The sequence below is a fragment of the Neolamprologus brichardi genome, chromosome 23, assembly GCF_056152115.1.
Source record: "Neolamprologus brichardi isolate AB-2024 chromosome 23, ASM5615211v1, whole genome shotgun sequence".
In the NCBI taxonomy this organism is placed as follows: domain Eukaryota; kingdom Metazoa; phylum Chordata; class Actinopteri; order Cichliformes; family Cichlidae; genus Neolamprologus; species Neolamprologus brichardi.
In genome coordinates, this window is record NC_142125.1 from 11,587,691 (window position 1) to 11,602,971 (window position 15,281).

The 15,281-nt window shown below is 39.9% G+C and overlaps 1 protein-coding gene across 4 annotated transcripts in view; it reads left to right on the forward strand.

The window, feature by feature from the left end:
* atp8b3 (ATPase phospholipid transporting 8B3) overlaps positions 1-15,281 on the forward strand; it is a 20,267-nt gene continuing 4,986 nt past the window's right edge. Inside the window, exons 1-25 of one of the 4 annotated variants that reach the window (XM_087836825.1) lie at positions 1-224; positions 361-389; positions 632-718; positions 3,643-3,742; positions 4,291-4,355; positions 4,717-4,808; positions 4,933-5,046; positions 5,398-5,496; positions 6,064-6,125; positions 6,667-6,739; positions 6,980-7,050; positions 7,481-7,572; positions 7,667-7,825; positions 8,655-8,743; positions 8,830-9,023; positions 9,134-9,342; positions 10,391-10,422; positions 10,545-10,701; positions 10,917-11,105; positions 11,255-11,367; positions 11,770-11,937; positions 13,205-13,316; positions 13,445-13,520; positions 13,615-13,738; positions 14,993-15,179. In XM_087836825.1, coding sequence (XP_087692951.1) covers positions 4,331-4,355; positions 4,717-4,808; positions 4,933-5,046; positions 5,398-5,496; positions 6,064-6,125; positions 6,667-6,739; positions 6,980-7,050; positions 7,481-7,572; positions 7,667-7,825; positions 8,655-8,743; positions 8,830-9,023; positions 9,134-9,342; positions 10,391-10,422; positions 10,545-10,701; positions 10,917-11,105; positions 11,255-11,367; positions 11,770-11,937; positions 13,205-13,316; positions 13,445-13,520; positions 13,615-13,738; positions 14,993-15,179 — 2,437 coding nt within the window. In that variant the 5' untranslated portion in view covers positions 1-224; positions 361-389; positions 632-718; positions 3,643-3,742; positions 4,291-4,330. Of the gene's footprint in view, positions 225-360; positions 390-631; positions 719-3,611; positions 3,743-4,290; positions 4,356-4,716; positions 4,809-4,932; positions 5,047-5,397; positions 5,497-6,063; positions 6,126-6,666; positions 6,740-6,979; positions 7,051-7,480; positions 7,573-7,666; positions 7,826-8,654; positions 8,744-8,829; positions 9,024-9,133; positions 9,343-10,390; positions 10,423-10,544; positions 10,702-10,916; positions 11,106-11,254; positions 11,368-11,769; positions 11,938-13,204; positions 13,317-13,444; positions 13,521-13,614; positions 13,739-14,992; positions 15,180-15,281 lie in introns of those variants that run through there. The other 3 variants (XM_006790348.3, XM_035907535.2, XM_087836824.1) reach the window with 3 other exon arrangements.

The window sequence follows — 15,281 nt, forward strand, 5'->3', positions numbered from 1 at the left end:
TCAAGTTATTTGGCTTAGATTCTTTTAAAATCACTAACTGTGCTTTACTCACATTTGACATTCAAACAGTGATCTGTTATGCATGTGAGGGTTTGATGCCCCTCCTATGTTACCTTTTTTCCCTCAGGTACGGTGCTTGGGGAGTACAGTCTGTTACTGGAGTCTTCACATGGGAGAACGAGAAAGGTGGAGTCATGTTGCACAGGGATAAAGGAGGGAGACAGGTAGCGCAGATTTGAGCTATGTAAAGCAGCTGAAGAATGGTTGTGAAAACACTCGTGTTAATGTCTGGTTGTGGTCTGTGGAGCATCAGTATTAATGACTAAGATAAACAGCTGTTTGTAATGTTTTTTTACACAGGCTCGTGGACTGTGCAGCAGACAATGGAGGTAAATTTGTGACTTAAAGAAAACTGTTTATATGTTATTACTTAAGAATGACAGAGTTACTGTTCACAGCAGTACAAACAGGATTAATGATTAGTCAAAAGAGTTTAATATTCTCCCAGACTTTCTGTTATTCTTATTTTTTTAAAGGCTCAAACGGTTGTTTCTTAGCAACAGGTAAAATTTAGCATACAAATCTTCTGTTGATGAGTCTGTTTTGTCTTTGTTTTGGTAAAACTTTGCAGATTTAATGTAGCTGGTTGGATCTGAACATCCTCGCGCCTCTCTCACCAGGACTGCTCGTTAGCTTTCAGATTCAGCAGGAAGATCAGGTACTCGTCTCAGTATTTCATCATACATGTGTCAGCCTGCTGTTGCCCTCAGGTTGCCTTAGTAACCTTTTGTTTATGTCAGAGGGTAGTTAATCAAGTATGAGTACGCTTTACAGAGAACTGGGTAGTCTTTTTAAATCAGCAGCAGGGATTTATAAGTAACATAACACAGTGTAAGTACACAACTGATAAACCAAGAAGGTACTACCGAAGGGTGTGAACGTCCAGCCCATCTCCCATATCTAATCCAGCCCATTGGTATCTTTGTAAACAGTAGAAATTGCAGAGATTTCATTAATAATTCAAATGATTTTACATAAAATAAACCGCTATTCCTACTGTGGCCATTCCAGCACCATTGCGCAAGAATGGAAATGTAAGCAAAGGCTGAAGTATTCATAGATCTTGACAAGTTGCTTGAATAATGTGGTAAAATACTCAGTGTGAATGTTTTGCCTTAGGAGATTCACTGGGTTCTATAACATGTAATTTATGTGTAATAAGGGCAGGTAGACTTACTCTTAAAAACTGAGGTGTAGAGTTGAAATTTGCCTTATTTTTCTTGAGACATCCCACAATGTTTATCATCTGTTTTGTAACAAGATGGTTCATTAAGCATGTTTTCACACAGTGTAATGGAATGGTGTCAGGTGTTGTGTGTATATTGTGCTTTTTTTCTCACAGATTTCGATTCTATTTGTGGGATTGGCAGTGTTGTGACAAATAACATTTCCAGTGAGTCTTCCGTCCTGTGGATGAACTCCAACTGTTATTGGTTGCTCTTGTTGTGCTTTCCGGCCTGAGATAGTGGCAAATGAACCAGTTCCTGCTGTTAGTTCTGTTAGAGTGACCCTCCAGAGAATAACAAAGATTATAATCATGAAATCCAGCCCAAGATAAGTCTGTCTTCTAGGAGGATGAGAGACTCAAACACCTGAATAACATGTGATGGCTGAAGCTGGCTACATAAACGACCTAACAAGCTGCTAAGGAACACATGAGCTGGTTAGCAGCCACCAAATGTCCAAAAAAAAAAGACAAAATTATCTGCTCATAGTTTGTTTCCAGGATTTCAGAGTTCACAAAAGATGAAAAAGACAAGTTGTTTCTTATCTTCTCCAAATTAAGTCAATATTGCTAAAGAATCATGGTCATGAGATGGCAAATTCTACTAAATTTAGTTATTAATGTTTTTTGTTATGTGTTCCCCCCCCCCCCCCCCCCCCCCCCCCCCCCGGAAATAACAGTGTTTATTGAAAAAGGGTTCCTGTTTATTAAACTGGACCCTGACTACAACGACATGTATATTAAATAAACATCTGATGTCTTTGTTTTTGTAAAGTTAATATTTAATTCATGTGCCTGCATTGTTGTTTACATTGCAATGTAGTCTGGGTAGTGACATAAGCTAGCTGCAACTGTGTTGGTCCTAGTTCACGAACCCTGTAGTGAGATAAAAATGGCTTCTGTTCAATCGTTCCAATTGAAATCAGAACATAAGGAGAGATGCTTCTTTGTTTTGAAAGGCTTCGTTTACTGTAATAAGGTATTAGAGGCCAATGTGTGGATCAAACTATAGTTTTATGACATATTCTAGTAACAATAAATTCACAAATGAGCCTCCACCACCATCATTTAGTCTTCCACTTTTTTATCCAAGTCAGTCAAACTTGATCCATAAATATTGGCTCAACTACATCCAGCTCGGCTGAATCCGATCTGTGTGTTTCCACATGAGTAGCAGCACAGATCTTACTTGGACAACACAGAACATTTAGGCTGCTGATGCTACCGGCTGGTGTTCAGCTTTTTATATTTTCACATTCATGACCATTCGCTAGCTTTCAGAGTGCTTCCGGTTTACTGCAAGCATAACAGTGCCTGATATTTCCCATCCTTTCCAATTTTAAACAATTTCCCATCAATTCGAGGAAACCTTCGGGTGAACATTGTTAGTGAGGCGCTTAGTTTTAGTCATCGCCAATAATCAGCATCATCTTCACATCTTTTTGTTTCATTTTTGCTTAGAATAACCAAAAGTGTCAGTCTGGTATTTTTCCAATATTCAGTAAACTCCTTTTCAGTGATAAATGATCGAGTGTCATCAACCCAGAATGCATTGCAGAGGCAAAGTCGTGGCAGGTTGGAAACTGAATTATATTAGAGATTGAGGATTTTTTTTAAGCAATAAAAGTGCTTTAATAGATTTTTAACGACATGCTTTAATATGAGACACTACTGAGGCCCACAAGTGGAAATAGTCTGTGTTTCTTTTAAATAAGCAAGTATGTAATTTGTACTGTTCATAATTTCAAAGTGATATTTTACAATTAAAAGCATATTTTACACCCAAATCTATATGAGAACCTCACTTTTAGGGTTCAATTTTGAGTTTAAAGTGCTGGACTGCAATTCAAATGTTTTTTACAGGTTAAAAATGAGAGTTTTAGAATATTTCACAATAATCAACAATGATGTAAATGAAAATGCAGTACTGTAAATGAATACACAACACAAGCGTTTTTAGCACAAATACAGAAAAAAGTACCATAAAATAAACTGCAGTAATAATGCTATAGATGAGTTCACAGTTAAAATACTATAATCAGTGTCAGTGGAAAATACAATAAAAGTGCAGTAAAAACATTAGAGTAAAAATACTGTAAATGAGATTACAGTAGAAGTACTGTGAAAGTTATTAGAGCAATACTCTAAATGGAACGTACAGTAAAGTACTCCTTGACTGTATTTGTACACATGTTACCTGTAACTCTGTGAGTGAGGAGCAGTTAAACGAGTTTAACATCCTCCCAAACGTTATGGTTTTCCAATTTTTTAAATGGCCCAGATGGTTGTTACTTAGCAACAGGTAAAATTTAGCATACAAATCTTCTGTTGATGAGTCTGTTTTTTCTTTGTTTTAGTAAAACTTTGCAGATTTAATGCAGCTGGTTGGATCCGAACATCCTCGCGCCTCTTTCACCAGGACTGCTCGTTAGCTTCCAGATTCAGCAGGAAGATCAGGTACTCGTCTCAGTATTTTATCATACATGTGTCAGCCTGTTGTTGCCCTCAGGTTGCCTTAGTAACCTGTTGTTTATGCCACAGTGTAGTTAATCAAGTATGAGTACGCTTTACAGAGAACTGGGTAGTCTTTTTAAATCAGCACATCAGCAGTAACATAACAAAGTGTAAGTACACGACTGATAAACCAAGAAGGTACTACCGAAGGGTGTGAACGTCCAGCACATCTCCCGTATCCATTGGATACACAATAATATTCAAATGATTAAATAAAATAAACCATAATTCCTGCTGTGGCCCATTCCAGTTAGAGATCATCTCCTCTCTAACTGGGTGTTTTTTCAAGTGTAAATATGTTTCTGTTTTTGTTTTTTTCCGCTAAAACATGGTGAAAGAAGGTGAAATCTAGTTTTCCAATAGGTTATTTTGATGAGCTCAGCTCTACTCAGATCAAATTGCTGCCTGTGTGGTCACTGAACTGCGATGAGTTTGCATGTCTGCTGATAAAACATATTTCAGTTGCCATGTCATTGTGATTTCTACTCCAGCAAACAGGAGTCTACAAGCTTCCAAGTCTTCATCAACATCATGGTCAATGAAAGTGCTGAATCTGGTATGTCTCTTTTGATCTTTGTACTTTATTTCAGACATCGTATTCATATCTGTGTTCAGAAGATCCGTCCAGAAAGGAATGAATGCAGTTGGATGTCAGTTTTGATTTGCGACCTTCACATCCACGTTGATTTTTTTTCTTATAGTAGATAAAGTTTCTTTAGCAGATGTTGTTTGAGTATTTTTTAACTTTCTTAAGACTCTAAGTGGGTGATATGAGGAGAGGACTGACAGAGGTACTATCCACCTCCATGAAAACGCACAGTGCAGGAAATTCTTTGCATCTGTAATCACTGTTAAAAATGACTCATAAAAATCACTTTATGTAAATGTTGTCTGAGATCACAGAGTTTTTCTGACAGGCTTCACATGGGAGGTGAGAGCAAACAGCCGCCACTACCACAAACCAAAACAGAAGAAATCCTTTCTGTGCTTCCGTTGGGGGAGATCCGCTGTGAGTCAGCCATCCCACACGAAAACCTTACACCTGCTGATACATTCAGAGTCAGGCTGATGCGCTGATGTTTGCACGTGTCTTCTTCCTGCCCCTCTCCATGGCTCCCCGCATCGGTTGCCAGGACAATGTGGTGCGCAGCTACAAGTACACCCCCTTGACGTTCCTGCCCCTGACGCTATTTGAACAGTTCCAGCGAGCAGCCAATGTCTATTATCTCCTCATCATGGTGTTGCAGGTCAGATGAAGGCTCTGCTGTGGCGTCTCGCTTTGTTTTTACATGCTATGAATCCAAAAATCCTGCTTCTGTGCTTCTGTCAGCACAGCTTTAACAAATGCATAATTAAATATGCTAACATTTTTACATTTTACACCTGATGTAGCCTGCTGCTAATTTTCTATAATTCACTTTTTTTTTTTACTAGTGAGAGTGATCACAAACCAGCTCGTATTTTGTTAATGTAGCTTGTCAAAATGAACTTAACTCAGCAGTCATTTGCAAGCATTTTGCATAGTTTATAATAATGGTGGAGGAACTTTATCTGGATGATATGGCTGACACGTGCTTGTGTTTGCATGTGGTTTCAAGTGTGTCCCTGCCATCTCATCAGTACCATGGTACATCACCATCATCCCGCTGATCTCCATTCTCTCATTGAGAGGGCTGAAAGACCTCAGCAACGACATGGTGAGGCTGCCCGTCCCTCTCTGAGCTGCATGTTTCCGCTCACACAGATGCAGGAGTTTGAATATAAGTATGTGACCGGGCTCACGCATGCTTTTATGCCCATGCCACTTACTTGTTTCTCTCCTTCACTGTCCTCATTGACTCCTTGTCCTCTCCTCATTGACGGAACCAGTCATCCCAGTAGCATTAATTTTCTCTCCCATCATTAAAGCCTTTCCTTTTAAATGCAGGTGTGATGTTTTGCATGGAGAATTCCCTGGTTAAGTGCATCGCTGAGTTACGGTCGTTAACAGCTCTGGGTGAAATGCTTGCTTGACCCCTCTCTATTGACTAATCATTTAGTGGAGGGTGTAAATCTCCCAGCTGGTGTCACTGTAGAGCCCCGTAATGGCATTTCTCCTTTCTCGTCTTTTCTTCTCAACCTTTCATGGCCACCCTCACTCCCTCTCGCTTGCTCCTTATCCATCACTCTTACCCTCCACCCTTGTCATGCTTCCCAGCAATTGCTCATTCTCTTTTACTCTCCTTCCATCTGTCTCCGTCCTTCTCTCCCTACATCCGATACAGGCAAGAAGACGCAGTGACTCTGAGATTAACTCCAGACCCTGTGACATTCTCATTTCCCAAAGGTGAGGACAAAGGCGGGGTTATTCTCTCAGGAGCCAACACATCTCCACTTTGAAACAGACCTCTAATGAACCTCTAATGAAGTGTGAATGAGTGAATCCCTGGATAGTCCCGTTTACACATTAGAGCAGGGCAAATGCACTGAGCAGTTTCCCCACTTATTGAAAGATAAGAACTATGACCAGCCTCTTAATGACGCATGTTTTTTAACTTCTGCTGTTTCTGAGAATATTATGTTGTAAATATTACACATATTACGGAAGAATTGTACTATTTCATGTAATCATCGCTGTCCTACAAAGAACTAACAAACTAAATGCACAAAAAAACACAACCAGTGTAAAGATGAGTCATTGTTTTTGTAATTAAACAGTATGAATCTGTAAATTCCTGCCCTGAACAAAACTTTAATTTGAATGTTGGTTACTAATTATGTTTTTATGTGATGCTTTTTAAAACATTTTGCTTGAGTTTGTCTAGAAAATCATTCAAAAGGGTTTTTTTCTTCTCAATCGTTCAGTTCTCGTCTGTTCTCTGTCTCAGTTTTCAAATGAAGAAGTGGAAAGACGTGTGTGTGGGGGATGTGCTGCGGATCCACAAAGACCAAGTCTTCCCAGTGAGCTTCTTGATTCATAAAACGTAGAAATGTGCAGCAATTTTTATTTGTCCTTGTTTCGAGAATATAATAACAATAATATTGTTAGAAAATACAGTACAGGGTAAAAAAAACAGTATATTCTTAGGATAGCTGGATCCAACTGGATTTAATGCGTGCTTTGTGTCAGTTTGTGTTTCCACACCTTCGCCCTCATCACCCTCTCTGCTTTGTTTTAATGTTTTCTGTTTTCCCACCCAGGCCGATCTTCTTCTTTTATGTAGCTCAGAGCCTCACAGTCTGTGTTACGTGGAGACGGCTGATATTGATGGGTAAAGAGACACAATCAGTCCGGTCCCTGAATAATTCTCTTAAAATGTATTGGCACCACACACACTGATGTAAATGCAGAAACGTTTATGATGGTTAAAGTAGACAGTAACAGTAATGATACATTTTTTAAGTGTTTGAACAGGACAATAAAAATGCTTCAAATATGGAAAAAATGTTTGTGAAGGAGAAAATCTGAAAACATGACATAAATGTAACATCTTTATTAATAGAGGAGGCAGAGGTGTGACTGTATGTGTCAGTACATACAAATCGTCTTTTATTGAACTCATAAACTAATTATTAAGACCGTACGACTGCCCTCATCCATATAACCAAAACCTTAATTATCAGTGTTTTCAGTATTTTCAGTGTATTGATGCTCTTTTGTTTGTCTTTGTAATGAACACTTCCGTTTTTTTCTTCATTTAGAGAAACCAACCTCAAGTACCGACAGGCGCTCAGCGCTACACACGAAGAGCTGACCTCTAATCCCTCAGAGGAGGCCCTCAGTGCCTTTGATGGTGAATAAAACTATTTTTATTAAAAATACAGATGTGCATTTATAAAAACCGAATAGTAAGAGTGAGATCTAATGTGATGTTTTTTTTCCCCCAGGTGTTGTACGCTGTGAGGAACCCAACAACCGCTTGTACACCTTCAGAGGTCAGCTGCAGTGGCGGGGAGAGGGTCTCCTCTTGGACAGCGAGCACATCCTGCTGAGGGGAACGGTCCTACGCAACACAGCCTTTGCGTACGGCTTGGCTATCTACACCGGTACTCTTTAGATGGAAAAGAGGAGTGGAACGATGTCATCTGTGTTCAGAAAACTGTTACTTTAGTGCACAGCGATATCACTTTTACACAATGTTCCCAGCTCTACTATCTTAACCTTGCACTTTTGCCTCCACTCCCTTCAATGACAAATGTTATTATGAGGAATACAATCTACTGCTAATAATGGTCCTGATTACCTCACTCTTATAGCTGTGGGCGTCTGGCAGATTATAGGCTCTTCCTGTCTTTTGAGTTGTCATTGATTTGACATTATTGGACGAGGCAGAAGTGTCACGGATTCCATAGCTTTGACCCTTCCTGTTCTGGTTAAGCAGATCAGTACATCAAATTTATCCAGAGATGAGTTTCATACTATTAATCTGAAGCTGTCCACTGGTGTAACCCCAGTTAAGCCTGACAATAACTCTAAGTAAACTCACACTCGACATAACCTGTTTCCATCAAAGCTTGCATGTTGTTGCTGTTGTAGGGCTGAGTTGGAATCAGTTTTCTGCCCTAGAATTGTTTTGTCATTTCTGCACACAAAGTTCAGCGACTTTCCACAGTCTGCGAGATTGAGACAGCATCGTCGGAAAACATAATGTGATACTTTATTGATCCCTGCAAAGAAAAACTCTCTCTTCCCCTGACCTCCCTGCACCGGGGTCAGAAACCCCCGGATCTGCTAGGAATTCAGCATCTCGCTCAAGGGCACATCAGCAGAAGCTTGTTGACATGCGGGCTTGAACTCTCACCCTCTGGCTGCTTGACCGTCTACTCAATCAGCCCGGTCAGCAAAAGCATCTAATAGTGGTGTTTTTAACGGCAGGCGCAGACACGAAGATCCTGAGGAACAGCGGGAAAGTGAAACTGAAGAGGACTCAGATGGAAAAAGTTTTTAACAAAGTGGTGATGGGGGTGAGTGCATGGAGGGCATGAGAATAACAACCACGAGACATTTTTCTGCAGCTTTTATATACCTTATGTGTCTGTGCTCTGTCTAGATAGTCCTGTGTGTGCTGCTGGCAGCTCTGTTCCTTGCCATTGGCAGCGGCGTGTTTTCTGCTCAGCTCATGAGACAGAATAGCATTCTGTCTGCTCTGGTGTTTAACAGCAATGCTGTCTACACCGGCTTCCTCGTCTACTGGAGCTACATCATCCTTCTCAGCCCAGCCATGCCTATAGCCCTCTACATCTCGTTAGTTCCATCTACAATACTGCAATCATTTGTGGGTGGGGAGAAAAGAGGGTATGCACATCTGCGTGCGTGCGTTGGGTTATTATGCATGCATGTGTGTGTGCCTGCAGGTTTGAGCTGGTCCACACGGTCCACAGCCTGTTTATTGGCTGGGATTTGGAGATGTATTGGCAGCAGGCAGACAAACCGGCTCAGGCTAGGAATACCTCACTGAACGAGGAGCTCGGCCAAGTGGGATACCTGCTGAGTGACAAAACTGGAACACTAACCCAGAATCGCCTGCTCGTCAGACAATGCTGCATAGCTGGGGAAATCTATGGTAACAAGAGCTCCTTCTTTTACAGATTACTGACCCGAAAGTGTGTCGTGACTAAACAAAACACTATATTTAATGTGATATTTTAATTTTTCAGCTTAAAGCAGGCCAGACCAATACATGTTCTGGCCATGCCACATGGGCAGGTGGATGTTTGGACAAGCCAAATACTCCGCTTTACAAAAGCAAAACTCATTAACAGAGAATACATCAGATGATTTTGCACAGATGTTTAGAATCTGTGTTTTAAAATGTAATTGCAAAGTGCCCAGTTATGCAGTTTTTATTTGGATGAAGCCACCATGTCTGGATTGGTTGAGAGTTGTCAGTTAAGATTAGCAATTTTGGTTAATGTCATAAAGTGTGGCAATTGTTATTTTATTTTTGCCGTTTGCACTTCCTCAAAGCTTTGTAAACCCACAAAGGTTTTTATGTTTTTATCTTCTGTGTTAAGCACAATGAGTTTAGGTATAGTGAAATGTGCTATATTAATAAAATTGGCATTTAAACATGGGATCGACTCACTTTTGGAGTCAGCTTAAAGTAGCACAGAAGTAGCACAGAAAGAACTGTGTGTGTTTGTGTTTGTTGCTCAGCCGCTGATACAAAGTCACACTCGAAAGCTTTAAATCAGTTTTGACACAGCAATGACACAGTTTGTTCCCCTAAGAATACTTTGTTAGCAACTAATGGTCCAACAGTACAGCCTGTGCCCAGTAATGTGTGAGGTTACATGCTGAGTTATTATTTGCAGCAATTTCCTTCATTAAAAACTCGTACAAAGTAAAGGTAAGTTCAAATTAGACAGCAAAGATTTACAGTTGAACAAAGACGACTCTGGGGAAAGATGCTTACATCATAAACCTCATCCCTCGAGAAAGACCAGCGGAGACTCCTAACATGCTCAGTGCAACAGTAACCCCAACATTCACCACCACAGGAGAATATTAATACCAACCTTCACCACAGATGACAAACTTTCTTTTTTATTTCTTTAAAACATATATATAAATAAATAAATAAATAAATGTCTTATTTTATACATTTACAGGTGATGCCTCAGTCAGGGCAGAGGATGTAGAGGTAAACAATTACACTTTTTTATATGTACTTAATCTTATTCTAAGGTATTCCCTAAAGATCCTTCAGTATATGTTTGAAATTATATCATCTTATATTCTACCTCTTTCCCTGCCTTTGGGCAGCCCATGGATTTAAGGTGGAATCCTTTCTCCCGTGGTGGCCTGTTTATGTCAGCCCCAGCCCTCGTGGACAGACTTAGAGGGAACCAGTGTCCGCTCAGCAGACAGTTCCTTACAGCGCTGGCTTTATGCCATACTGTCATGACAGAGTGGAAGAAAAGTAAGGCTTTACACATGTTGTGAGTCCGTAATGTTTTTTTTTTACCTAAGTTGTCAACTTAACTAAAGTTAAATAAAGATTAAAGTTTTTTTTCTCTGCTATTATCTAAGAAAACCTGTAAATCACTAATCTGAATGTGCATGGCAGAATAACTGTGTTTCTTTTCTGGAAGACAACATGTTTTCCTCCTTTGTGCACTAACCACGTTCCCACAGAGACTCTAGTTTACCAGGCTGCGTCCCCAGATGAGGAAGCACTTGTTGGTGCTGCCAGAGAGCTGGGCTGGGTCTTTCTTTCTAGGGCGAGAGATTTTATTGTTGTCTCAGAGCTGGGCGTCACTCGCAGGTATCAGCTCCTTGCACTGCTGGACTTCACCAGTCAGAGGAGACGCATGTCTGTATTGGGTGAGAGCAGCTCTTGTTAAACACACGCATATAAGAGCTTTTTTCATTTGGCTCACACAGGTTTGATTCTAAGTGAAACAGCCTTTTGTTATTTCTTAGACATCCCTTTGTTTAGTCCATACTAAGAGGGGTTTTTTTTTTGCCTTTAGTGCGGGAGCCAGAAGGTGGAATAAAGTTGTACTGTAAAGGGGCAGATATAGTGATCCTGGAGAGACTGCAGAAGGACTCTCCACATCAGGAAAGGACTGAAAGAGCTCTAGAGGTAAAGCATTTCCCTCTTGCTATTAATCCTGTTTTTAATCATTATGCTAAGCTAAATTAATGTAATGTTTTTTCCGTCCTGTTAACAGCTATCACGTACTCTGCATTTGCTCTCAAATTTCTGTGACTGCGATGTGTGCAAGTCTACACGGACTAAAACTACATTATCTTCCACTACAGTTATCATTTGTCACATCATCAAACCATCTACACACTATACTGAAGGCTCTTAATCAATGATTAGTAGGTTTTCAAGAACGGATCCAACCAGTCGTTACTAGCTAATGAGATAGCTGAGGCATCCCTGATTATCGCTTGTTTTTTTTCTTCCAGTTCTGCCTGAAGGATTACTCAGTAAATAACGTCAGCCTATCAAAAACCAATCTAACTTATCTTCTGTCAGCTGTTTGCCGAGGCCTGTCTGCGGACACTGTGCGTTGCGGTTCGATCTGTTCCTGAAGCGTCATGGGAGCAGTGGAACAAAACTCTGGCTCAGTCTGCCACCCTGGTCACCTGCGACCGTGACGCGCTGCTGGAAAAATTATATGACGAGATGGAAATGGACCTGCAGGTGGGCTCGTGCTCAGTGTGGTTTTATATATTGTCAGTTCTTCATTTAAAGGGTTCTAATAAAGATTTCAGCCCTTTATTTTCCCCAAAATTTATTTTCGCATTTCTGGAACTGAGCGCAGACTGATTCAAATATTTTTTTTTCTTCGTTAAAATCTGTTTAAGCTGTTTTATAAGGTTAAACTTGACCAAGTTTCTCACATTATTTTTGACTCTGATGTAGTCATACAACTTTAGACTACAATCACAAAGATCTGGTTTCACCATACACCATTTTCAGTGAATGAATCTCATGCAAAGCTTGAGGTCAGTCATGAGTTGTGCTCATGACTGACCTCAAGCTTTGCATGGCACATCAAAACAGAGTTCCACTGTGACGTCCAAAATTTTAATTTTTTACTTTTTACATTTCGTAATATTTAAAATATTCTATATTAAAATGCAAATGTGTTTCTTTTTATCTATATTTGTTTTGTTTTTTTTATTGCCCATTGTTTGGTTTAGTAACAGCAAATAGATTACTCACTTGAAGCATGTTTGTAAGTGATTAAACGTCTAAACAAACTGCACTAGGTTTGCAAGAAACTGTTGATTGACCACAGTCCACTCAGCATTATCACCACAAGCTAAAAACAGAAGATTTGCCTGCATCAGTAAAGGGGGCAAAAGTCGCAGGTCAGACCCGTAAGCTTTTTGTGTATTTCCCCTCATAGCTGAGAGGTTAACTGGATGAGGATTTGAGGCAAAACACTGCAGTTTTATTGCACTTTATGCATCAGAAACTGTTCAATAAACTGCATTTTTAAACATACCTTTGAGAGATATTTGTAGACAGTTCATTAAGATAACAAACACTGGGGATGTTTGAAAGTCTGGTAGTTTATGATGGTGTCGTTTATTCTTAGTCTGCTCTCTGCTGCATCACTATTTTGTGGAAACTGCATGAACTGCAGTGCATGCAACAAGCACACAACACATTGATAACATTATTGCCTGCAGCAATACAGTCTTTCTCACTGTGACTTTGGTTGCTTCTCTAAAATGATAATCAATTTGAAGGGTGTCTGTTCCAACACATTGCAGGAGTTCTAGGGCACGCACAAATGCACAGGTAGGCACTCTTCCCCGGAAAAAGGCTTTAGTCTAATTAAAGGGCTGATTTCATATTTTTATAGGCACAGTCATAGAACTTTGTGGTATGAAATATGTATGTAATATTTAAAAATGTAAATATGCTGTATGGATGCTGAAATTAAGTCTTGCTTTAGCTGCTGGGGGTGACGGCAATTGAGGACCGACTTCAGGATGGAGTGCCTGAAACCATTGCTCTACTTCAAGAGGCCGGGATTAAAGTATGGGTACTGACTGGAGACAAAAAAGGTGTTATGATAAGCTGTGACACGAGAAGGAGCATGGCATAAATTCTGAACGTGTCATAAAAATAAAGTTTCACAGTGGTTTATGTGTTATTCTAATTCCATCTGCGACTTCTTTCCTTGTGTTTGTAGAGACTGCAGTGAATATTGGATATTCTTGCAAACTACTGGATCCTGATAGCAGAATAGTAGAATGGGACGAGCTGAGGTTAGCGGTGTTAGAAATACACAGACACATCCAACCACATGCACATACACACACTCACACCATCCCATTGATCTTTGTTTGTTTGCCCCTGCAGACAGATACTCCAGTCCCCAGATCCACGGGTCAGTTTCTTTAAGCCCAGACAGACAGAGCTGTGGGCTGTAGACAAGGAGATGGCTGTAGCAAAGACTTCCGTGGTCCTCACCGGACCTGAGCTGGTAAACACACCGACCTGTGCTGTACATAGACAATGTAAAGTTTTGTAAAGGACAAATTCTATCTTATGATTTGCGAACGATTTGGTTTCATGAGAAGTTGTATTCTGCAGAGACATGGAGAGGCGATATTAAAAGGTGTTGAGCAGTAGATTCTTCTGTTTCTTCTTCTTTTAGGACTAACTTCTTGCGCCCAGTGGAATGATCAAACAAGAAATCATTAGTTTTACATTAATTGGAGATAAATTATCGGAATTTCAGGAGCGGGACCACACCTCCAAACACACTGCTTCCAAACCGCAGCTCACTTCATGTTTACCTTTATCTACTAAATCACTGTCAAACCTAAAATGAAGATGTGGGCCCAGCGAGTGAACGATTAGTATAAGTTTATTCATAAATAAGTTTATTTGTAACAGATAATACTCACAACAAAAAACGTCATACCGGGAGTGGAGGAAAACATAAAATTACACTGAAAACCAACAATACAATCTCTGAGGATGAATTACATTGAAAAAAGAAAACACTGGACATATGCGCGCTTTTAATGATTCAGCTAAGCAGGGAACACGTCCTATTTAAGTCCGCTTTAAGTTTTAGGTCAGCTTGTCTTCGTGTCTGGGTTTTGTTGTAGGGTTATGTACAGTGAGGTGGTTAAAGTAATTTTTTAAACTCTAGAAAGTCTTCTGTTTGTTACTATCAGGCCTTTATTTTTTTATTTCAGTTCTTGTTTATTATTAAGCCTGGATTTGTTGTTTTTTAGAATTCTGATTGGTTCCTTCATTGTTTCTCAGTTCTTAGTTTTGTTAATCATTTAGCGTTGATCTTCATTTATTCACTAGCCTTCAGTTTGTGTTAGTTACTGATTGTATTTAAAGAGTTTCTTAGTTCCTCTGTTTTCTTCCTGCATTATCTCCTCTGTAAAGTTCAAATTTCTGTGCTTCCTTGTTTGTTATTTTTAATCATGTTTTTGCTTTACTTTGTGACTTTTCTCCTGTTTCATACCTTTAGTTTTACTCCCCCCTCTGTCTCTGTTTAAATTAAGGTCAGTTTTGTCTCATTACCCTCCTGTTCCTGCTTCCTTGATTACCCTCTCGTGTCTAAATAGTCTTTCTTTGTCTGAGCATCTGTTAACCTCCTCTTTGAGTCTATTGCCTTTTGGATTTTGTATCTTGGACTTTGCATCAGCCATAATAAATGCCTTTGTTATTTAAGTCTCCCTCGCATCTACGCATTTGGGTCTGTTTTCCCCAGACAGAGTTTGACCAGAGGCCAGAATGGGGGGCCACATTCATGAGCCTGGCAGAACATTGTCAGTCTGTGCTGTGCTGCCGCGTAACACCTGCACAGAAGGCCGAAATCGTCACGTTGGTGAGAAAACATACCAGCTCAGTGACCATGAGCATTGGTGATGGTGCCAATGATGTCAATATGATCAAGAGTAAGGGTTTATTTGTAGTTCTACAATATAAAAAAGTAAAAAATAAATCAATGTGCTCTGATCATTTGTGTTCATGTTTTAACATTTGCCTCCTTCCTCTCT